This window comes from Lagenorhynchus albirostris, chromosome 11 (assembly GCF_949774975.1).
Source record: "Lagenorhynchus albirostris chromosome 11, mLagAlb1.1, whole genome shotgun sequence".
Taxonomy (NCBI): domain Eukaryota; kingdom Metazoa; phylum Chordata; class Mammalia; order Artiodactyla; family Delphinidae; genus Lagenorhynchus; species Lagenorhynchus albirostris.
The window spans coordinates 67,489,943-67,514,496 of record NC_083105.1 but is presented as its reverse complement, the minus strand read 5'-3'; the positions used below and the strand labels follow the sequence as shown (position 1 = coordinate 67,514,496).

General features: G+C 36.0%; 1 protein-coding gene across 1 annotated transcript in view; it reads right to left on the bottom strand.

The window, feature by feature from the left end:
• Positions 1–24,554, bottom strand: part of NELL2 (neural EGFL like 2) — a 492,411-nt gene that overhangs the window by 218,469 nt on the left and 249,388 nt on the right. The window contains exons 11-13 of the mRNA XM_060165069.1: positions 13,891–13,982; positions 10,653–10,755; positions 3,858–3,986 (exon numbers count right to left, since the gene is read on the bottom strand). Of these exons, the coding sequence (XP_060021052.1) occupies positions 3,858–3,986; positions 10,653–10,755; positions 13,891–13,982 (324 nt within the window). The remainder of the gene's footprint in view (positions 1–3,857; positions 3,987–10,652; positions 10,756–13,890; positions 13,983–24,554) is intronic.

Sequence of the window (24,554 nt, the reverse complement as noted above, 5' to 3'; positions counted from 1 at the left end):
TTCAGTGCTTTGTGACCACCAAGAGGGGTGGGATAGGAAGGGTGGGAGGGAGGGAGATGCAAGAGGGAAGAGATATGGGGACATATGTATATGTATAACTGATTCACTTTGTTATAAAGCAGAAACTAACACACCATTGTAAAGCAATTATACTCCAATAAAAATGTTAAAAAAAAAAAAAGAAAAGAGAAAGCCCAGAATTAAAACCAAGCTTATGTGGTCAATTAATCTATGAAAAGGGAGGCAAGAATATACAAAGGGGAAGGATAGCCTCTTCAATATATGGTGTTGGGAAAACTGGACAGCTACATGCAAAAGAATCAAACTGACTACTTTCTCACACCATATAAAAATAAACTCAAAATGGATTAAAGATTTAAATGTAATACCTGAAATCATAAAACTCGTAAAAGAAAACATAGGCAGTACACTCTTTGACATCAGTCTTTGAAATAATTTTTTGGATCTGTCTTCTTAGGCAAGAGAAAGAAAAACAAAAACATACAAATGGGACTGCATCAAACTAAAAAGCTTTTGCAGAGCAAAGGAAACTATCAACAAAACAAAAGGCAGCCTACTTAATGGGAGAAGATATTTTCAAATGATATATCCAATGAGAGGTTAATATCCAAAATATACAAAGAACTTATAATGACATCAAGAAAACTAACAACCTGATTAAGAAATGGGCAAAGGATCTGAAGACATTTTTCTAAAGAAGACATACATATGACCAAGACGCACATGAAAAGACGTTCAACATCACTAGTCATCAGTGAAATACAAATCAAAACTACAATGAAATGTCACCTCACACCTGTTAGAATGGCTATCATCAAAAAGAACACAAATAACGTGTCGGCAAGGGTGTGGATAAAAGGGAACGCTCGTGCACTGTTGGTGGGAATCTAAATTGATAGTCACTATGGACGACAGTATCGAGGCTCCTCAAAAAATTAAAAGTAGAACTACCATAAGATCCATCAATTCCCCTTCTGGGTATTTTTCCAAAGAAAACAAAAACACTAAAACAAATGAACAAATATAATGAAAGAGAAACAGACTCACATAAACAGAGAACAAACTGGTGGGTGCCAGAGGGGAAGGGGGTTGGTGGATTAGTGAACTAGGTGAGGGATATTTAGAGGTAAAAACCTCCAGTTATAAAATAAATGTCTTGGGATGTAACATAAAGCATAGGTAATATAGCCAATAATACCGTAATAACTTTATATTGTGACAGATGGTAACCAGACTTATCATGCTGATCATTTTGTAATGTATCCAAATATCAAATTACTACGTTGTACATCTGAAACTAATATAATATGTAAGTCAATGATATTTCAATAAAAAATTCTTAGCAACAACAATAAAACAAAATGAAAAAGAAAATCAAATTTGATCAGAATACTGCAGAATCTGTTAACATGAATAACAAAAGATACACTAGAAGTACTCATGTGTAAAAAATTCAAGATCCCATAATAAACCAACACGTTTTTCCATTATTTTAACTTTTGAAGATTACTTCCTTAAATGAAAAATAAACAACATGAGGACATTTACAAACCATTTTCCAGTATGATCCGTTCAGAACAGAAAACAGCTGCCAATCTGCACTACAGATAAATGTGTAGATAAAAACAGAGACCTAGTCTTTACAATTACATCAATTTTCAACAGGTTGTATTGATAAATAATCTAAATTTCTGGCCTCTTGCCTTGAACTCTTTCCTGTCTCAATAAATGGCAACATCATCCATGTGCTGCTCAAAATCAGAACCTTGACTCCCATTTATCACTCTTTAATTCTCCTCTACAGCAAATTATCTGCAAGCATTGTTGGCTCTACTTCCAAAACATACGTAAATATGCTCCTTCTCTTTCTCTCTCTTACCACTCTCTTAATTCAGGCCATCAACGGCTTTGCTTAGGCTTCTGCAATAGCCTTCCAACTGGTCTTCCTGCTTACACTTCTGTTCTTCTGACCACATCCAACCCCAGAGTTCATCTAACACCTTGCAGCCACAGCTATCTTTTTTGATACAAGTCTGTACATATCACTCCCCTACTAGATGAATCTAAAATACCTACAGTCTCCCTACATTACCTGGCCCCTACCTAACTCTCCAATTGCATCTTAACTGACTCATCTGCTGCATCACATTATCCTTCTTTCTGTTTCTAGAACATCCAAGCTAGTTACCACTTAGTGTCTATCTACTTGCTATTCCTTCTAATTGGAATGCTCTGTTGCAGATCTTTCCATGTTACTTCCTTATCATCAAGTCTCAATTCAACTGTCAATCCCCTCCCAACCCCAAACCCAGAGGCATTCCTTGACCATCTCATCTAAATTAATCCCCAATCAATTTCTATCACATCATCCTGTTTAACTTTCTTCCTATTATTTATTACTACCTTAAATGACCTTCTCTACTTCTAAGTTACCCACTTATTCTCTGTCTTCTCCCTTGAATGTTAGCTCCTGAGCACTGGAACCTTATCAGTCTTATTCACCATTTACTACCCAGTGCCTAGAAAAGTGCTTGGTACACAGTAGGTGCTCACTAAATATTTATTACAAGAGTGAATATACTTAACAACAACAAAAAGAAGCAGCTCAAAATATGAATAATTATCTTAAGATTCAAAAAGAAGTATTGTATGAATTTATATCATGTGATTTCATGTTACACACATTAACAATATCAGTGGAACTTACTACATATTAGAGATCCCAAATATTAATGAAAAATACATTATTTTACTAAGTTACTTTAAATTCATTTCTAATATAAAACCTTTCAAAATGAGGAATTTTAAATCTACTTATGAATGGGGAAGGGAAGCTATATGTCTTTCTTTTGGCAAAAATAGAATGGTCTTTTTAGGACTAAATCAGAAGCATTTAAAGGAATATGCTGAGAAAAAAAAGGTCAATTTAAAAAATGAATACCAATTTTTAAGGCAGAGAAAATCTACTGAAACCTGAGGGAAACAAAAGACATTGGTTTCCCAAGGGCCAGAAAATCATCATGTAGCTAAACACGATCTCTAAGGACTGATGGCACATTCTTGACATCTGGAAATGCTAAGTCCAAAACTGTCCAAGTGCCCAAATACCACCATATCAGTGTTCGTACTTGCAAGACCCACTAGCTAGTCACACAGTTAATGAGAATGACTCAAATGTGTGCCTTGGGGGGGAAATTATAAATTACTACATCTCTTGGATTTCTAGGGTCTTCCCGAACAGTCAAAGCCACAGAATCTGTGAATGCCAGGGGGCCCATCACTGTATTTGGACTGTTTCAATGAGACAATAAACTACCGGGGATATTAGTTAAGATTTTTAAAATAACTAGGAAACTATTTTCTCCACTGGAGCTATTTAGTAAATACCACAGAGCATGAATACAACCACTGAGATTACAGACAGTAGCAAACAAAAATGGTGCTGGGCACTTTATGTTCCTGTTAATTGACTGTCTTTGTTATACAACATTGTCGGAAAAAATCTGACTACAATTCTAACTGCAAGCCACAGTCATCATGTCAATGTGTGAACTACCTGAATATCTAATTATGAAAAAAAGAAGGCAATTTCACAGTGGAAGCACTGTCCTAATTCAAGAAACCCAGCCATATTAACTGATTAGTCTGACATGTAGCAGATAGCTGAAAAACTTTAATATGAAAGATAATTATTTTTACCTGATTAATATGCTTCAGATTAAATTCACTGCTTTTAATGGGCCCATCAACTTGACGACCTGGGAAATTAATAAATTTTGCATGCAGTAATCCTAGGAAATTTATACAGCCAAGCTACACATCATTACAAGGATTACCTTCACAGTAGGCATTGTCCTCTCGAAGAGCCCTAAAACCATCTCGACAGCTGCAAACGGCCCTGTCATTCAGATTTCTGCAGACAGAATTCTCCATGCAGTTATGCCTTTCAGAACAAAAGTCATAACCTACAAGAAAAAAGAAACTTATTAGGGTAAATAAAATCATAACAAAGCAAATAAACTTTGTCTCCTTAAAATCTTTCTTTAATTTAGAAGCTATATTTCTCTAAACAATTAAGTTGATATCTTCATCCAATGTTTATAGGACCATATGCTATGTGTACTAAAAAGTTTTTGAGTGTGTTTAACTCAATTAATTCCTTCTTGAAGTTAACTCAATTAATTCCTTCTTGAAGTCTCCTCTATTTCTGACTTTATAAATGCTATCTCTAGTCCCTAATATTCCAATTACAGTCCTCCAAATATTGGAAACAAAGAAAGATTCTTGGAGTACAAAATGAAGATTTACAATATAGAAGACAACACAGTGAGGAAGGAAAGTGATCTGAGAATTACTGATTGAACACTGTCAATAACTATGAGTAATACAGACCAAGCCAGATGAGATGTGCACATTATGTATTTAAGAAATGACACAGACAACTTGGCATCCTTAAAAAAACCCACAAAACTCTAAACGTATAAAAAAAATCACATCACTTTAATCTAATTTTCTCAGGAAATCTGCAAGACAAAGTATGTCCACTCAAAAGAAAAAGAAAGTTTTTATGAATTATAAAGATTTCACAGATTCCAGAGTCTTTATGTAGAGGAAAGAAAAATGGAACATTTCATAAACAGTGACACCAATCATGTGTAATCTCTCAAATCTCTTTTTCCTGTGTGAATCCCTGTTCAAAGATCATCTAAGATGCTGGAATAAAAAGCTGGAACACTGGAATCCATATTTAATGGAAATTATATGATTATACATCATTCAAACAATTTTCAAATTGCTTGATGCATAAATTTTCTGTCTAGTTTTACATTGTCTAATGAATTATTTTTTCACCATGTATAAAAGAAAAGAGGTCCAGAAGAATACATTTCATGTAGCTCAGAATAAACTGATCTGCTTACATGCAAGAAAAGACTTTTACTTGAGCAAATCATGAAGATATAAGTTCTACACTCATCTTACTTGTTATCAAATTACCATACAGTGCTGTGATTCAGTGAAAGGGTGAACTAAGCTATACCATAACCAAAAGGTATACTCTGGTTCAGCACAATGGTTGATGTCCATTCCAATTGGTTTGTGCCCATAATGGTTATGTTGAATATTGACCCAGAGTTAAAACAAATCTCCCATGAAATGCAACTACAATGTATAGTAAAATAGTGTTTGTACAATTTAATAAGCCTTAGGAAGGGTGAGGCTCTCAAAATACAGTGATGTCTTTAAAAAGGATAGGAAAAATCAAAAGAATTAGTGATGTCTACAGAAATAAAATAAAATAGAACAGAGTGTACAAAGATTGGAAAAATATATAGTCAATAACAGCACTGAAATCACTTGACAACTTTTCTTGACAAGATTCTTCACAATCTAAATTCTCATGATTAAGGCTGAAAATTTAGAAGCAAAACGTTCACTCTTAAGGAAAGGAAAAGTTAAACATGTTTTCTCCTTGGGTCTTTTTATTTCCTTCTTTAAGTAGCTAAATTGAGACCATATTTCTTAAAATGTATTCCAGTGTCTTACAATGCCTGATGAGGGATAATTTCAGCTAAAAAGTCATCCTCATTCTCTATACCAATAGCTCAGCACATCATCAACCTAAAATGAAAATGTTCCACAAAATCACTTTATATTTATTCTAAATTAAAACAATGTTACTAAAAAAAACTGGCCCACTCCTTAAGATACACAGAGAATTAAGGGACCATGTTTTAACAGCGCTAAATCTGTAGAAGTTTACCTGTAATGCTTCAAACAACTTTTAGAGAGCAGTGACTAAGAACAGGAACTGTTCCTGACGCACTTTTACTTTTCTTTCGTAAGTTTATATTTTTCAAAACTATCTTTCAACACTTCATTTTGATGCATTTTCTCTTCTCCTATTTTTCAGACTCTGTTCAATCCATGCTATCACTGTCTATGCCATAAGCCTCCTCTATTACAATCCATTTCCCGTCTATATAAGTAATGGTAAGACCCCCTCATCTCAGCATCAAATATCATGCACACGCTCACCATGCAGTGTTTAACTGCTGCAAGAATTTTCTAACTATAAGATAACAGTATGATTCTACTTTTCATTGTTTTAGGTTCAGTTATGGAGTACTTCACTTTTCATCAGATGAGTTTTTTAAGTTAACCTGGAGACTTGAAAACTGAAAATTTTGTCAAATACTAATTTACTCTAAACAATGTCAGATAGCTATTTTGATTTAGTCTCTCAAGAAATAAGTTGATTGAATCTATTGGTTGTTTTACTGCTTAGATTCAAAAATGCCAAGGTTAAAATGTTAACTACTGATGGTTAGAAAATTCAGACTCAGTTAAAGGGGCTTGTTTCCAATCTATAGGGAAAAACTTCAAAAAAATCAGAGTATGGGTTGGCAATAAACCATAGTCCTACCACCATTATAGCCACATTCCTACTCATCTGTGCTTGGTTTTTGGAGTTGAAAGACCTGGATTTACATCTGATCTCTACCACTTACTGGCTATGTAAATTACTAGCTGTGTAAGTTAATTAACCTTTCTAAACCTTCAGCTTTTCTCACCTGTAAAATCTACCTTGTAAAAGGTTCAAATGAGATCATCTATGTAAAAGTGTAATAGTATAGCATTTGTTAATAATTAAAGCAGTTAGAGTATTACTAATAAGCCATAAGCCAAATGTGTTGAGATACCTATCATAGGAGAAAATTCAAATATTTGCTATAAATGGATAGCTTAATGATCTAATACAATCAGGTCTTTCTTTTATTTCCTCCTTTGGGTTTTAACCTCAAGGATACCAAGTTTTCTATTCCTTTTAAGCTTTCCAAATTTACATGAGATTCTTTCATTAAGTGTACTAGATCTTTCTATAAAATATTAATAAGCATTTTTCTATGACTGAGGATACAAAAGGGTAAGGAAGGGTCGGAAACAAAAGATTATGCATAAGAACAATATAAATAAATGTTATTCATAATAACCAGGAGAAAGAGAATGCAATAGTTTTGAGGTGAATATTTGTTGGTTTTGCCTTACAGGTGTCTATTCCTCCTTTTTGTGGAAAAAAACACAACAAAACAAAAACCTAGTCATACCTGGGATGAACTCTTCGCCTCTACTGTTAGCCTAGGTGCTTACAGGAAAATGGACTACACTGCCCACTGGTTAAGGCCACACCAGTCAATGCATCCCACTGGTATGGACATAGGAATTTCTTCAGGTCTGAGCAAATGATGCAGTTCAGGTTAACGCAGATAATTTAAACTCAATTCTGGGACCTTTGTTCAGCTCACGAGGGTATTGAACTTTCTCTTCCACCTACTTGAGTATCATAATAACGTGAGCATAAGAATGTCAGGGAACACACAGAGTCTGAAAATAAGGCCACCTCAGAGGAGACAAACAGAAAGATGTATCTAAGCAAAGGTGCGAGATTTGAGATCTGAGTCAAGCCACTCACTGGGGCCATGTATTCCACTGTTTGCTTAAGTCAGTTGCATTGGGTGTTCTATCAATTGTACCTGAAAGAATATTAACTCATATCAGTATCGTCTGCAAGATGATGGAAAATCCTGATTTTTCCCAAAAGGTAGTTCACGTGCATGGATGAACATTTAAAAAAACAGTACTGATAGCAATGGAATTATTTAAATGTGTATAAAAAAATACATGAATCTAACAAATAATCCCATTATTTCATGGATACTACTGCTTAGGAATAAAAGTAAATTTCCACAAAATGAGTTGACTGACAGTAGACATTAAAACATTAACTAAATAATGTTATTTGTGGTACACAGATAACAAGAATCATGACGATGTAATTGAATGATGTGGGAAACTATGAATTGTCCAGAAGTTGGGTGCAAACAATTTACACCCACTCAGCCTTATGCACACGGTGCCTCTATCACTTCTAATTGTAAGGCACGACAAAGTCAATGCTAAATTAAAGTTGGGCTTCCAGTGAATAGGACTTGATGGTCTGTAAGCAGAGAAAGGGGTGGCCAAGGGAGGAGAAGAAGAATGGGACGGGCTGAGATATGAAAACATATAGTTTCACGTTATTTCTGTACCTTTCTAAGTCAGAGTCCTTGCTGTATCATGAAGTCTCTTGTCGTGTTGTAATTTGTCACAAGCTTCCTTGAAAGAGCTCTCAAATACGAAAAAAGTGAAAAGAACATTCCTGCTCCACTGTTCCTGAGCTGGTACAATGGAAGACAGCAGGGTACCTAGAAAACAGCCCTGGCTGGATTTGACTTGGTGCCTAGAAATTTGGAGCCTTATTTCGGTGCACAGCTTGGTTTCCAACCACCAGCCGAGCCTCCAGTGGAAAGGTCAACAATTTAATCTCATGCTCTGCCCTCAGGGAATATTTACTAACTGTTGTTGAACAACTGAGTTTTTCAGATGTGAACATGGCATCTTTAGCACTAGGCAGGCAGGCCTGGAAACTGGAGGCCAACCTTACTACAAATGAGCTTGTCACAATATGTGTGTAGGAGTTGACTCAAACTTTAAGCCTTCAAAACTTGACGTTTTTTAGTTTAAAAGTCAGAGAATACTAGGAGGACTCATTTGTTTATTCTATTTATTTGAAGTCAGAAATGGAAGTAACCTTTATTTTAAATGGTGCTAAATGTTTCAAGAAAGTCCAACTTGTCCAATTTCAGTTCCAGTTCTAAACCAGAGGTTCTCAATCCAGGCTGAGTAAAATAATTTATTGAAGAGTGTTTTTTAAGGTGATATCAAGGCTCCATCCCATATATCTGAAATCTGGCTCTGAAACACTTATTCAGGAATTAGGAAAAGGTATTTGAGCTTCTGCCTTAGCGAAGGCAACTCCATATTGGAAGCCCCAGTTCCATTTTGAGAAAAACCTATGACCTAGGCCTGACTAAGCTATAATATGATTAAATGCTTAAAGAATAACCTTCTACATGCTTGAGAAATTCCAGGAACTACAGGACATTTCAAGCCTGCAGTTACAGATTAACTGCTCTCCCTACACAATCAAGGTGACTCGGACCAGACCACTGCACCACCAATTTCAAGGCAATTATCGAAGCAGACTGTGCTGCTCCACACATAGCCCCCTACTGCACACCTCTGAAACTTTTCCTTTACAAACTTTTGTCCCCTAACTGGCAACTCGGAGATGGTTTTGGGGACACTAGTCCATCTTCCCAGGTTGCCGGCTTCCTGAATAATACATCTTTCTTTTTCCACCAAACCCTGTCTCCAGAACATTGACTTTTGAGCAATGAGAAGCCAAACCTGAGTTTGGTTCTGGCTCTGGCCGGTCACATATCAATGATATCAGGATCTCAGGTGGAGGGGGTGTAGGTCACAGTATATTTTGTCATTGTATTGATATTTTGAGTGGGCTGTGTAAACATATTAATTTTTAAAACTATAGGCAATTTAAATGTAACCAGTTTTGTAGCTAGCTTTTCCATTCTTAATTTGCTCTTGGTAATGTATTAAGCCTCTTTAAAAAGAAATGGATGCAATCAGGCCGTCTTAATTGAATGGATAGAAGAAGCAGCTAAAAAGAAAGTGAAAAAACTGTACCACCCTCTAAAAATGGGAGAGAGGGATCTTATGTTTCCTTTTTAATAGATGAGATTAAAAGGAAACAAAATAGTATATGTTTTATAAAGTTTCTTTTTCTTACTTTTTTCCATTTAAGTTTTATTTTGCACCAATAAAGGCTATTATTAAAACAAGTGCTAGTAGCTCATTTAAGGCACTGTTATACAGTACCAACTACATGAGTTATGAGTCTCAGCTACATCCCAGGTGTCATACTAGGTATTAAGAATATAGAGATGAATATAAAGACCCAGCCTGTTACATTCTGCACCTCAAGGTGCAAAATCCAATGGAGGAGACAGATTCACAAACACATAATTTCAGGATAACACAAGAAGGCACATATAATTTCATGATTGGTAGGGAACATAAAAATTCCATATAATTAATCCTTTAGTTTAATACTTAAATCTATAACAAAATACCAAGTTTAAGAATCTTTAGTGATGGGCAACTCACTGCCTCCTGGGCAGCCCACTGCATTTCTGAATACCTCAAGTTTTGCTGTTTTCTTATACTGAACTAAAAATCTAAGTTCCTCTACTTATTGGTCATAGGCTTATCATCATAGAGGCAACACAGAATAAGCAATGCATGTCTGATGGCCTCTCTCTTCTTGGTAGTGTAGAAGCCTATCAGTGAAGGAGAGTGGAATTGTGAAGAGAGGGATTTGAACAACATGGGAATTATGCTCAGACAATTATAAAAACAGACTGAAGAGAAAAGAAAGGAAATCGCCCCCCGCCCCCAGCAAAAAAAAAGAAACAATAAAATAACTCAGCACTGTTGTGTAAATGTTTTCAACAATGTCGTGCTGACTCAGGACAAGTACACAGAGAGAAGTATAGAAACCCAGAGCTTGAGACAGGTACAATACACCCTGCAGAAATGCATGGGAGCATCTCGATTTTAATTCGATAGTCTTTGGAAATAACTTGATTATAAAAAGTTCTATTTCCTGTCAGTTGAAGTAGCCTCTTAGAATGACTCATGCACATAAATTTTATTTTACAGACAAGCCTTACCTTTACAAACTTTGCAACAGCTATGAGACAAGGTAATCTGATGAGACTCTGGACAATCCAGAGCTGGACAGCCTGAACTCTCAACCAGCTTCATGGTCTGGTCCTGTCAGACAACAGAAAATAAAAGCTTCAAACCTCTTAATTAGGAATAACTCAGAAGTTTCCAGATCCGACATCCAAGAAATTTCTTCGAACATGAGAGTAAAATTTTCACCCTGAGAACCTCTGCACAGGTCACACACTCACTTGCAAAATAACATTAAATGACAACTGGAAAGCCTTTCAAATGGACAAGCAGCTCTGGGAATGGAAGCATGCCACGCTGCAGCCATGCCTTCAATTTCCAAACATCAGGGTAATCCTGAAAGATTCTGTTAGTTTACAACATATTTGCACATCCAGATGACAACTGTGTCAAAGATACAGCTTGAATTCTATCAATAGCTCACTTTGGAAAAAACAATAAATAAAACCCGGGCTTTTTAAACATTCTCATTTCAAAGTTTCCTAAACTGTTATAGATTATCCCAAGTGAGTGTGATGAGGAACATTGGGGATCTCTCACAAAACTATAAGGAAAATGAGGGCAGGATTTATGTCTCTTGAGCATGAATGTCTTGCATTTTTTCTGGCATATAATAAGCAATCGAAAACTTTTCCTGAATGAATGAATAAATCAATGTAAAACGATTATAGTTCTAGCCACCGAAGCAGATAAAACCCTTCTCAAAGAGAAACCAAAATACAGAACAGAATACTTTTCTGATAAATGTAACAGCACTGCCCTTGAAGCAAACATTTTGCTTCTATACTGTCAACCTCCAGCCTCTTTAAGAGCGAGGGTCATTAACTGTTATACTATGCTTACCAATACATAAGTAATAAAATCACCGATGGAACTTGAAGGCTTCTGTTTTAATACTGCTCAATAGCTTAGCTTTTTAGATATCATTTCTATAAGTACTGCTTTTATTGAAGAAATCGTAATTTCAATATCTCCCTCTTCCTGGCTTATCAATGGAAAGGACCTTCTCCAAGTCACCATAATGGCAGGAAAAAAAAAGAAAGAAAGTGTCAGAAGACATGTATACAGTGGAGTCAAACGCTATTCTTCCTTTGGTTTGACGGTAATATCCATTCTGATAATCTTCTTTTCAGGACCACCGTGTTTTTCTGTGTTACTATGAAACTCACAGACCCCCCAGGACACATTTTCAAGGCCACAAAACTGACAATAAGGAACAAAGAAGGACTAGAATTGACAGCCCAGAAAATGGAAGCCTGAGAGAGATGACAATTATGTAAAATAGCTCAGGGGCCTGAAGGGAGAAAAAACAATGGGAGTCCTTAATGTCAAGAATTTAGTGAAGAATACAAAAGCTTATGAAATTCTGGTAGAGCTGTGCTGTAGAATCCACAGCCACTAGCTACAAGATTCTGACAACTTTGTATGATAAAATAATGTAAAATATTTCATTAAGAATTTTATATTGATTACATTAGAAATGATAATATTTTGGATATATGGGGTTGAATACAGAAAATTTAGCCCAAATAAAAATCACATGTGTGGCTTGCATCATATTTCTACTGGACAGCACAGCATTAGAGGGTAGGAAGTGATTTCTTTTGTTTGAGCAAATAAATGGTAACATTTATTCATTCACCCAATATTTATTAAGCACCTGCAGAGTTGCCTATACACAGACTTCTCACAAATCGAATTTAAAATAAAATCACTTTATAGGTATTTTAAAATCAAATAGGCAACTATCTCAGTAAATTTTACATTATAATTATCAGTATTATGGAATACATTTGTCAAATGAAAAGAACACACACACACACAAAGTGGAGAATCTTCAAATGCCCTCACAATTTTCAGATTTAGGGCTGATATTTCAAAGTTAGAGTTTACTTAGAAACCAGCTGATAAAAGTTTTCCACCTTCCTTGAAGTAAAAGTTCTCAGATTTCCTTGGTGTTGCTAGATCTCACTCCAAGCCTTCCAATCCTTATATCTACCGTGGGACCTGCTCCACTCAAAACAGCATTGGTGAAGGGATGCTGACGGAGAAAAATCCATCTGGAAATATAGCTTCAGCAATTGTGTTAGTGTTCCTATGCCCCAGCTCCCTTAACTTTAAGATGGTAACCTACATCATGGGAGAGCTTATTTAAAGCCAAAAGAAGCAGCTAGAATACCTTATAACGGACATGGACAAATCAGAGCTTTCACATTCCAGAAACCAAATCTGTCACAGTTTTGCATCTTTATGTCTCTGCCTTGCTTATCCCAAGTCTTCCAACTTAAGATGCACGAGGTATACAGCTGGATTTTTCAGATTCAACTTACCTTGGCAAAATTCTGAGGATTTTCCTTTCCCCAACACTTAATCATATGAATGCTCACAGTTTATTGCCAGCAGAGTAAATCACTTATCTTAATTTTCCAAATAACCTATACATACTAAATCATCCCCACAAACCATGTACAGGAGGCATTTGAAGAAGAAAATTAAGGATCAAATGTAAATGAACCCTAAAGCAGAAACTTTATATGTAGACAGTTTCCTTTAGACAGAATATGGCTTGAAATATAACATTATGGTCAAGGAATATAAAATCATAGTTTATAAAAGGTAAATGTGCAAAGTGTTATGAAACATATTTAGTTTTTCAATTAGTAGGTCAAGAAGCAGACTTAAAATGCATCACGTTTGCTTCAGAAGCATATGTCAAAAGCACATGTATAAAACATTCCCCTTAAAATTATTTAAAAGATTCCTCCCAAAGGAATTAAGATCAATATCAATCTCATCTCCATCCAACACCTAATTTTTATTCGGTAAATTTGGTTCTGATTTTAATTGGACGGATATTTATCACGAGTCAAAAGCAAGAGTGAGAACAGGCCGAGTCTAATTTTATCTAATACATTTTCTTCAAAACAGCAAACAAGGAGTTGATTTGTGTTTGGAAAATGTAAGACAACTTCATAAAACTTTAATATGACAAAAGAGTGTTTTTATTTATTGGGAAAATTATTTTACAACCACTAATTTACATGATTGCAAAAACAATGAGAATTTCTATACATTTGAGCTATAATTATCATCTTAAATTTTCTCTTTGCCTTAGAATTTTAAAGGTATTACAAGGGTGAGATTTTTAAAGGAACATTTACTGTGTTCATGTAATGGAAAGAAATTTGAAACACACATGAAGAGCTTCCTTACCTGGCACTCATAGAGAACACATACGCCAGAAGAGGAGTAGACCGTATTTCTTTCTCCTTCAAAATAGGTTCGTCCATGAAATTGGCATATAGCTTTGGAGTTAAAAAAACATATATATTTTTTAAATGTTTCATTAAGAAAAATAGCTTACAGGTGTTCAGATCATTTTGCCACAATATTTCACACGTCCTTGTGACTTTTCAAGGTGTTTGAGTAACTAAACCTAAATTCAACCCAATATAAGGCACATGTAGGCTCAAGTTATTTTCATGCCCATTAAGTTCAGAGAGTAAAATAAGGTACAAAAAGGATAAGGGGCAATGGCAAGTCAGAATTAAACTCTGAAAAAGGAGTGCTGATAAGCAGACTCAAAGCTAATTACTTGCCTGTTAGATGATGTCCCACTTCAGGGCACATTAAGCAGGTGCTCAAAGAGCTACAAATCAGGGGCAACACAAATATGAGAAAAGTTCATTTTTTATATACCATTACAGAATTTTTTTTTTTTTTTTTTTGCGGTACGCGGGCCTCTCACTGCTGTGGCCTCTCCCGTTGTGGAACACAGGCTCCGGACGCGCAGGCTCAGCGGCCATGGCTCACGGGCCCAGCTGCTCCGCGGCATGTGGGATCCTCCCGGACCGGGGCACGAACCCGTGTCCCCTGCATCGGCAGGCGGACTCTCAACCACTGTGCCACCAGGGAAGCCCCATTACAGAATTTTAAAACAGAAAATTAGAAAGAAACTGTTTTAATTCCAGTACATACATGTAAATGTTATGTTTTATGGGTTAGTATCATTTTATTTGTAAGTACATGTGGGTTAAGGCACCCTATTTAAGATGTTGAAAGGTCTTAATCTGGGCCTGCCTTGCTTCCATCACAATTAAATAAAATTTTAAGATAGAACTTCAGACTCTGGTGAAAACATTTTTAATGAGTGAAGATGCATACAAAGTATCAAAGAATTTTTTTGAGACTTTCAAAATATTTACAATTCACAGCAAACATTTAGCCAATGGAAACTGCTTGCTTGTTTTGAAATGAATGTTTCACACTACCTATGTTGACTCATCACCTAAACAGAGACAGATTTACCCTGAAGCTAATTAAGCTTAACTTTCAGTATCCTTCTTGGGCTTAGCCCTCCATTCTAAGACTCTGAACCAACTTTTGTTTTCACAGATTTGCACTGTTTTCCTTTCAAAGGACACTCAATATTGTAGATGCTTTGGAGCTCCATAACATCTAGATCAACCCAAGCTAATCACTTCAAAAGACCAGAGGAAGCAGTCATCTGATAGGAAAAAAACTCAAGCAGTTTGTTAGCCCTATTTACTAAATCCAATTTTTAATTTTAACTACATGGATTTTACAAAAGGGGTGTGTATATTTCCTTTTAATTCCATTGTGTGAGTTAGAATAAAGTCCCTCTTCAGAATTTATATACCCCATTATCTTTAAAAGTATCACATTGCCTAAAAAAATTTATAACAGAAATTAGACATACTTCTATTAAATATTAAGTATATATATGGTTGTAGAAATATTCATATTTAAGCCAACTTTCATCTTTGCCCAAAAGTTAACTGATTATTTAAAAGCTGCACATTTAAATAATGGAAAGCATGCACATTTTAAAAATGCCATCCTTCAGCTGATCTCCTTACTCAGCTTTTATTAAGAAATTTCACTACATAATATATATTACTGGAAAATTGATTTTAAAGTTTTGGAGGTTGTTGGAAGTGAATAAACTTACTTGCATAAATTATATTACTTAAAAGCTGGCTGAAGCTTGCTCACTCATGAATATTCAAAATGAAAATAGGGAGTTGTCAGTTGCACACTATCTATCATATATGAATTACAATAGCATGTGCATTTACTTAATGAACCTGATTGATTGTAAAATGTCTATATCCAATGTGTAATTTTTAAGATTGTGCTTTGTTTTTTCTTATGAGATTCAATAACCTCAAAGTGCCAAGATCTGGCTTATGGCATGTTCAATTATACTTAAGTACCACATTTTATAAGATAAGGAGAATAAATAAAACCTTCTTCTATTCAGCACCTGCCAGTCAAAGGTTCCTAAGCCTATTATATTATACAACTTGGTAACTGCAGTCTATTCAGCTCCAAGGGTACGTTGAAGAAAAAAATATGATGTTCCAAGTCTTTCTTAGAGCAGAGGGAAAAGGAAACACTGTAAAACCACAAAGGTAAATTCTTCTTATACAAAGTCTTATGATAATTTAATACTCATGCAGAGCAGATGGACCTTCTGCTCTAAACTCTTAATTCAAAAGACTCAAATAGGCAACTTGTGAGACAATAGGGCACCAAATGGAGCTTGGCAGAGCGAGAAGCACAAAACGAATGAGATCACAATTGCTTCATTTCCTTTCAAGCAATCAGCACAAACAGGGTGAATTTGGCTTAGAGAGAACCCAAAGTGAGTGATTTTTGTCTCGTTTCTTTTTTGATCAGTTGCTGTGATTCTCCATAATTCTGAGGTTTACTCTAAATACCTAGTAATGCCATCAGGGTATGCCTTCCCTAGGTTCTTTAGGGGAAAAATGTTAAGAAACTCAGAAATATATACATACATATATACATATATAGGTATATATTCCTAATCATTCCTAAAAAATACTACAAGGAATCTTGAAAATCCATAAGGATGGCTCTGGGACGTAGGAGTAGACTGCAGGAGTAAAAGTCGTATTAATCTGTTGATACATTTAACAAATACGTACTGAGCTCCTGCTAACATGCCAGGTAGCCTGCTAGGTACTAGGATTCAAAGATGAAAGAGACATGTTTCTACCCCTCACTACTGAGTTGGGAAGACAGACTCGTACACAACTAACTATAATAAAAGCCAAGCTCAAGTGCTATAACTGAGAAATTCATAAGTGACAGGTAAACACAGGAGACCAAGTGGAAAACTGGGGGCGGGGGCGGGGGCACTGGATCAAAGGTGAGGAAACAAGGGCTGGAGAAGGACCCAGACTCTGGCAATAGCGACAAGTCATCATCACCCCAGGGATAAGGAACAGGGAGAGGAAATGGTTTTATTGGAGCCCACAGTGAGCCAGAGTTATGAAGGAGAGGCAGCCCAGTGGCAGTCGAAATCATGAGAGACACAGGTACCACGAGAAACCCAGCCTGGTGCAGGGAAGGAGCAGGGGAGAAACACGGCCAACTCTCTCTCCTCTGGCCTTCCGATTTCCTGCCAGTGCATCCCATTGGCAAACCCTACCCAAAGCCAGCTGGCAAGGAGACCAGGGTGATACAGTCTGCAGAAGTCCAGCTCCTGGGGTACAGAGTAGGACAGAGAAAGACAGGCGGGGTGTGTGGGGTGTCCAGGAGAAAGAATAACCAACCCCCAGCACTGGTAGCTATCACAGTAATTCAATTTAGACCATGAAGAGAAATAGTTTACAAGGATAGGTTGCTTACAAGAGCATGAGAGAGTGGAACACAGTAAAAATAAATTTTAAAGAGGGAAAATTGAGACATTTAAAAAAATACAGCTCTATTAAAAAAAAAAAAAACCCAGATAGCTTATCAAAATGAGGTCCATAAGCAAGGAGAAGGCAAAATGAAGGAACTGGACAGATCAAGTGTTAAAACAGAGGAGAGGAAACAGATTAGGTGCTGCCTTGATTTTAACCAAGGCTAGCCCCTGTAGGTATCAGGGACAAAGCCTCAGGGATAATAATGATCACTGTGGCTACCACACTGACTGCAAGAAAGTCTCTAGAATTCCCTAACTGAACTGCACCTCCCTGCTTACCCTTCCCCAGCACAGTATAAGAAATCACTTCCTCAACAAAACAACAAAGGAATAATCATTTTGCTGTATTGATTTCTTCTTCAATTCAATTGCATTAACATGTTCATAGACAGAGGCTTCATTTCTTTCCTAGTTTTGGTGTGTGTGTATGCTGGTGTGTGCATATATAGCAATAAGTTTCTTGTGACATAACTCTGGATTCCTATGTCCAAATCATTTACCAGCTTAAAGCAGAATTATGCCAACTAGGCTGCATTTTCAAAGATCTACGCTAAGTGATTTATTGAGTATATTACATGTACATATTCGAAGGTAATGAAGCCTCTAGGGGGAAGGGTATTAATTCATTGATACAGTCTTATCCCCTTGCAGACTAAGAAGCTTAGCCCCCATGCAGTCAGACTAACCCATAGCACTACTGCTACTCTTATTAATATTAACCAATGTCAAAGGCATATTCACTATGACTCTCATATACACATACACACACACACACACACACACACACACACACACACAATATCATACACACACCAGGGGGTACCGTTCACATCGTGTGAATTATGTCACTCAGAGCTGTCCAATGAACAGTCTATTAAGCCATAGGGAGAGAAATTAACTAGAACTTGGGGAAATTCAATAGGATGCTGTAACAATTGGTATACATGTTTTACCAAGGTTATATTAAATATCACTAATCACATAGTTAATAGCACCATAATTATGAGAAAATCTGAAAAAGCAATTAATGTGAAATATTTTCACTTAATCTCTCCTCTATTTTAACAATTAACAAGAAATAAGAAGACAGGAAATGCAACAGATGCAAATTTGAGACTCTTCAGTTGTAAAAATGTGAAAAGGAATTTATACAACAGATTGAGAAATGGGTAAGCGAAAGAAGCCAGTAAAACTCTAAAAGCTATAAGTTACACAATAAAATCATGATTCATTGGTCATTAATGCAAAGATAGAAAATGCATATCCCTCTAATGAGATCTAAATCAACTTCTGCAAACCTTTGTAGAAAGAATTATCCAAACCTATCTAACAATATTTTAGAATATAAAAGCAAATAGACATACATTTCACTGCTAAACATTTCCTCAGTGACTATATATTTAGATTCTTTTTATTACTGGATTGAAAATACATGAGTCTACACTAAATTTCCCTATTGGTATCAACACAGAGGGCAGACAGCAGAGCAAGAAGAACTACAATCCTGCAGCCTGTGGAACAAAAACCACATTCACAGAAAGATAGAAAAGACGAAAAGGCAGAGAGCTATGTACCAGATGAAGGAATAAAATAAAACCTCAGAAAAACAACTAAATAAAGTGGAGATAGGCAACCTTCCAGAAAAAGAATTCAGAATAATGATAGTGGAGATGATCCAGGACCTCAGAAAAAGAATGGAGACAAAAATCCAAAAGATGCAAGAAATGTTTAACAAAGACCTAGAAGAATTAAAGAACAAACGAACAGAGATGAACAACACAATAACTGAAATGAAAACTAAACTAGAAGGAATCAATAGCAGAATAACTGAGGCAGAAGAATGGATAAGTGACCTGGAAGACAGAATGGTGGAATTCACTGCTGTGGAACAGAATAAAAAAAAAAAGAATGAAAAGAAAAGAACACAGCCTAAGAGACCTCTGGGACAACATTAAACGCAACAACATTCGCATTATAGGGGTCCCAGAGGGAGAAGAGACAGAGAAAGGACCAGAGAAACTATTTGAAGAGATTATAGTGGCAAACTTCCCTAAAATAGGAAAGGAAATAGCCACTCAAGTCCAGGAAGTGCAGAGAGTCCCATGCAGGATAAACCGAAGGAGAAACATGCCGAGACACATAGTAATCAAATTGGCAAAAATTAAAGACAAAGAAAAATTATTGAAAGCAGCAAGGGAAAAACGACAATAACATACAAGGGAACTCCCATAAGGTTAACAGCTGATCTCTCAGCAGAAACTCTACAAGCCAAAAGAGAGTGGCATGATGTATTTCAAGTGATGAAAGGGAAGAACCTACAATCAAGATTACTATACCTGGCAAGGATCTCATTCAGATTTGATAGAGAAATCAAAAGCTTTACAGATAAGCAAAAACTAAGAGAATTCCGCACCACCAAACCAACTCTACAACAAATGCTAAAGGAACTTCTCTAAGTCTGAAACACAACAGAAGAAAAGGACCTACAAAAACAAACCCAAAACAATTAAGAAAATGGTAATAGGAACATGCATATCGATAATTACCCTAAATGTGAATGTGTTAAATGCTCCAACCAAAAGACACAGGCTTCCTGAATGGATACAAAAAACAAGACCCATATATATGCTGTCTACAAGACCCTACCTCAGACCTAGGGACACATTCAAACTGAAAGTGAGGGGATGGAAAAAGATATTCCATGCAAATGGAAATCAAAAGAAAGCTGGAGTAGCAATTCTCATATCAGAAAAAATAGACTTTAAAATAAAGAATGTTACAAGAGACAAGGAAGGACACTACATAATGATCAAGGGATCCATCCAAGAAGAATATATAACAATTATAAATATATATGCACCCAACATAGGAGCACCTCAATACATAAGGCAACTGCTAACAGCTATAAAAGACGAAATGGACAGTAACACAATAATAGTGGGGGACTTTAATACCTCACTTAAACCAATGGACAGATCATCCAATATGAAAATTAATAAGGAAACACAAGCTTTAAATGACACAATAGACCAGACATAATTAATTGATATTTATAGGACATTCCATCCAAAAACAGCAGATTACACTTTCTTCTCAAGTGCACATGGAACATTCTCCAGGATAGATCACATCTTGGGTCACAAATCAAGCCTCTGTAAATTTAAGAAAATTGAAATCATATCAATCATCTTTGCTGATCACAACAATATGAGATTAAAAATGAATTAAAGACAAATAAATGTAAAAAACACAAATACATGGAGGCTAAACACTACGTTACTAAATAACCAAGAGATCACTGAAGAAATCAAAGAGGAAAACAAAAAATACCTAGAGACAAATGACAATGAAAACACGACGATCCATAACCTACGGGATGCAGCAAAAGCAGTTCTAAGAGGGAAGTTTATAGCTATACAAGCCTACCTCAAAAAACAACAAAAATCTCAAATAAACAGTCTAACTATACACCTAAAGGAACCAGAGAAAGAAGAACAAACAAAACCCAAAGTTAGCAGAAGGAAAGAAATCATAAAGATCAGAGCAGAAATAAATGAAATAGAAACAAAGAAAACAATACCAAAGAATAATAAAACTAAAAGCTGGTTCTTTGAGAAGATAAACAAAATTGGTAAACCATTAGTCAGACTCATCAAGAAAAAGAGGGAGAGGACTCAAATCAAGAAAATAAGCAATGAAAAAGGAGAAGTTACAACAGACACCACAGAAATACAAAGCATTCTAAGAGAGTACTACAAACAACTCTATGACAATAAAATGGACAACCTGGAAGAAATGGACAAATTCTTAGAAAGGTATAACCTTCCAAGCCTGAACCAGGAAGAAATAGAAAATATGAACAGACCAATCACAAGTAATGAAATTGAAACTGTGATTAAAAATCTTCCAACAAACAAAAGTCCAGGACCAGATGGCTTCACAGGTGAATTCTATCAAACATTTAGAGAAGAGCTAACACCCATCTTTCTCAAACTCTTCCCAAAAACTGTGGAGGAAGGAACACTCCCAAACCCATTCTATGAGGCCACCATCACCCTGATACCAAAACCAGACAAAGATACTACAAAAAAAGAAAATTACAGACCAATATCACTGATGACTATAGATGCAAAAATCCTCAACAAAATACTAGCAAACAGAATCCAACAACACATTAAAAGGATCATGCACCATGATCAAGTGGGATTTATCCCAGGGATGCAAGGATTCTTCAATTTATGCAAATTAATCAATGTGATTCACCATATTAACAAATTGAAGAAGAAAAACCATATGATCATCTCAATAGATGCAGAAAAAACTTTTGACAAAATTCAACACCCATTTATGATAAAAACTCTCCAGAAAATGGGCACAGAGGGAACCTACATCAACATGATAAAGGCCATGTATGACAAACCCGCAGCAAACATCATTCTCAATGGTGAAAAACTGAAAGCATTTCCTCTAAGATCAGGAACAATACAAGTATGTCCATTCTCACCACTATTAATCAACATAGTTTTGGAAGTCCGTGCCACGGCAATCAGAGAAGAAAAAGAAATAAAAGGAACACATATTGGAAAAGAAGAGGTAAAACTGTCACTGTTTGCAGATGACATGATACTATACATAGAGAATCCTAAAGATGCTACCAGAAAACTACCAGAGCTAATCAATGAACTTGGTGAAGTTGCAGGATACAAAATTAATGCACAGAAATCTCTTGCATTCCTATACACTAATGATGAAAAATCTGCAAAATCTGCAAGAGAAATTAAGAAAACACTCCCATTTACCATTGCAACAAAAAGAATAAAATACCTAGGAATAAACCTACCTAGGGAGGCAAAAAACCTGTATGCAGAAACTATAAGACACTGATGTAAGAAATTAAAGAAGATACAAACAGATGGAGAGATATATCATGTTCTTAGATTGGAAGAATCAATATTGTGAAAATGACTCTACTACCCAAAGCAATCTACAAATTCATTGCAATCCCTATCAAATTACCAATGGCATTTTTTACAGAACTAGAACAAAAAATCTTAAATTTTGTATGGATTCACAAAAGACCCCGAATAGTCAAAGCAGTCATGAGGGAAAAAAACGGAGCTGGAGGAATCAGACTCTCTGACTTCAGACTATACTATAAAGCTACAGTAATCAAGACAATATGGTACTGGCACAGAAACAGAAACACAGATCAATGGAACAAGATAGAAAGCCCAGAGTTAAACCTGCACACCTATGGTCAACTAATCTATGACAAAGGAGGCAAGGATATACAATGGAGAAAAGACAGTCTCTTCAATACATGGTGCTGGGAAAACTGGACTCTACATGTAAAAGAATGAAATTAGAACACTCCCTAACACCATACACAAAAATAAACTCAAAATGGATTAGAGACCTAAATGTAAGACCAGACACTATAAAACTCTTAGAGGAAAACATAGGAAGAACACTCTTTGACATAAATCACAGCAAGATCTTCTTTGATCCACCTCCTAGAGTAATGGAAATAAAAACAAAGATAAACAAATGGGACCTAATGAAACTTCAAAGCTTTAGCACAGCAAAGGAAACCATAAACAAGATGAAAAGACAACCCTCAGAATGGGAGAAAATATTTGCAAACGAATCAATGGACAAAGGATTAATCTCCAAAATATATAAACAGCTCATGCAGCTCAATATTAAAAAAACAAACAACCCAAACAGAAAATGAGCATAAGACCTAAATAGACATTTCTCCAAGAAGACATACAGATGGCCAAGAAGCACATGAAAAGCTGCTCAACATCACTAATAATTAGAGAAATGCAAATCAAAACTACAATGAGAAAAAAAAAAAAAACTACAATGAGGTATCACCTCACACCAGTTAGAATGGGCATCATCAGAAAATCTACAAACAACAAATGCTGGAGAGGGTGTGGAGAAAATGGAACCCTCTTGCACTGTTGGTGGGAATGCAAACTGATACAGACACTATGGAGCACAGTATGGAGGTTCCTTAAGAAACTAAAAATAGAATTACCATATGATCTGGCAATCCCACTACTGGGTATATATGCCAACCATAACTGAAACAGACACATGCACCCCAATGTTCACTGCAGCACTATTTACAATAGCCAGGTCATGGAAGCAACGTAAATGCTCATTGACAGACGGATGGATAAAGAAGATACAGTACATATATACAATGGAATATTACTCAGCCATAAAAAGGATTGAAATTGGGTCATTTGTTGAGACGTGGATCGATCTAGAGACTGTCATACAGAGTGAAGTATGTCAGAAAGAGAAAAACAAATATTGTATATTAACGCATATATGTGGAACCTAGAAAAATGTTACAGATGAACTGGTTTGCAGAGCAGAAATAGAGACACAGATGTAGAGAACAAACATATGGACACCAAGGGGGGAAAGCTGCGGGGGTGGGGGTGTGATGAATTTGGCGATTGACATGTATATACTGATGTGGATAAAACTGATGAGTAATAAGAACCTGCTGTATAAAAAAATTAATTTAATTTAATTTAAAAATTTAAAAAAGTTAAATGAAATAAATTCATTTTAAAATAATAATAATGCATTTTGGAAAAAAAAAGAAAAAAATAAATAAAAATGATACAACACAAAATTAAAGGTTATAGATACCAAGAAGAAAAACAGTATAATTCACTTAGTGAGAAATGGGATTTATAATTTCTTTAAAATTCTCTTTGAAAACACCAGTTATCAGTGATCTTTAAATTGTTTAAGCTGTCTGTTAAGGGCAGAGTTGTATAAAGTAGTGGCTTTTACATGATGTTCTTTCTAATCTTGATTTCCACTGGGAGGGCTCTTAAAAACCCCATGTACAATGGCAATTATTTCATTTTGAGTCAACATGATACTTATTTGTTAGGTATATACAAATCAAAACTGTTGGATGAGGGGCTTCCTGGTGGCGCAGTGGTTGACAGTCCGCCTGCCAATGCAGGGGCCACGGGTTCGTGCCCCGGTCCGGGAAGATCCCACGTGCCGTGGAGCGGCTGGGCCCGTGAGCCATGGCCGTTGAGCCTGCGCTCCTCAACAGGAGAGGCCACGTCAGTGAGAGGCCCGCGTACCGCAAAAAAAAAGG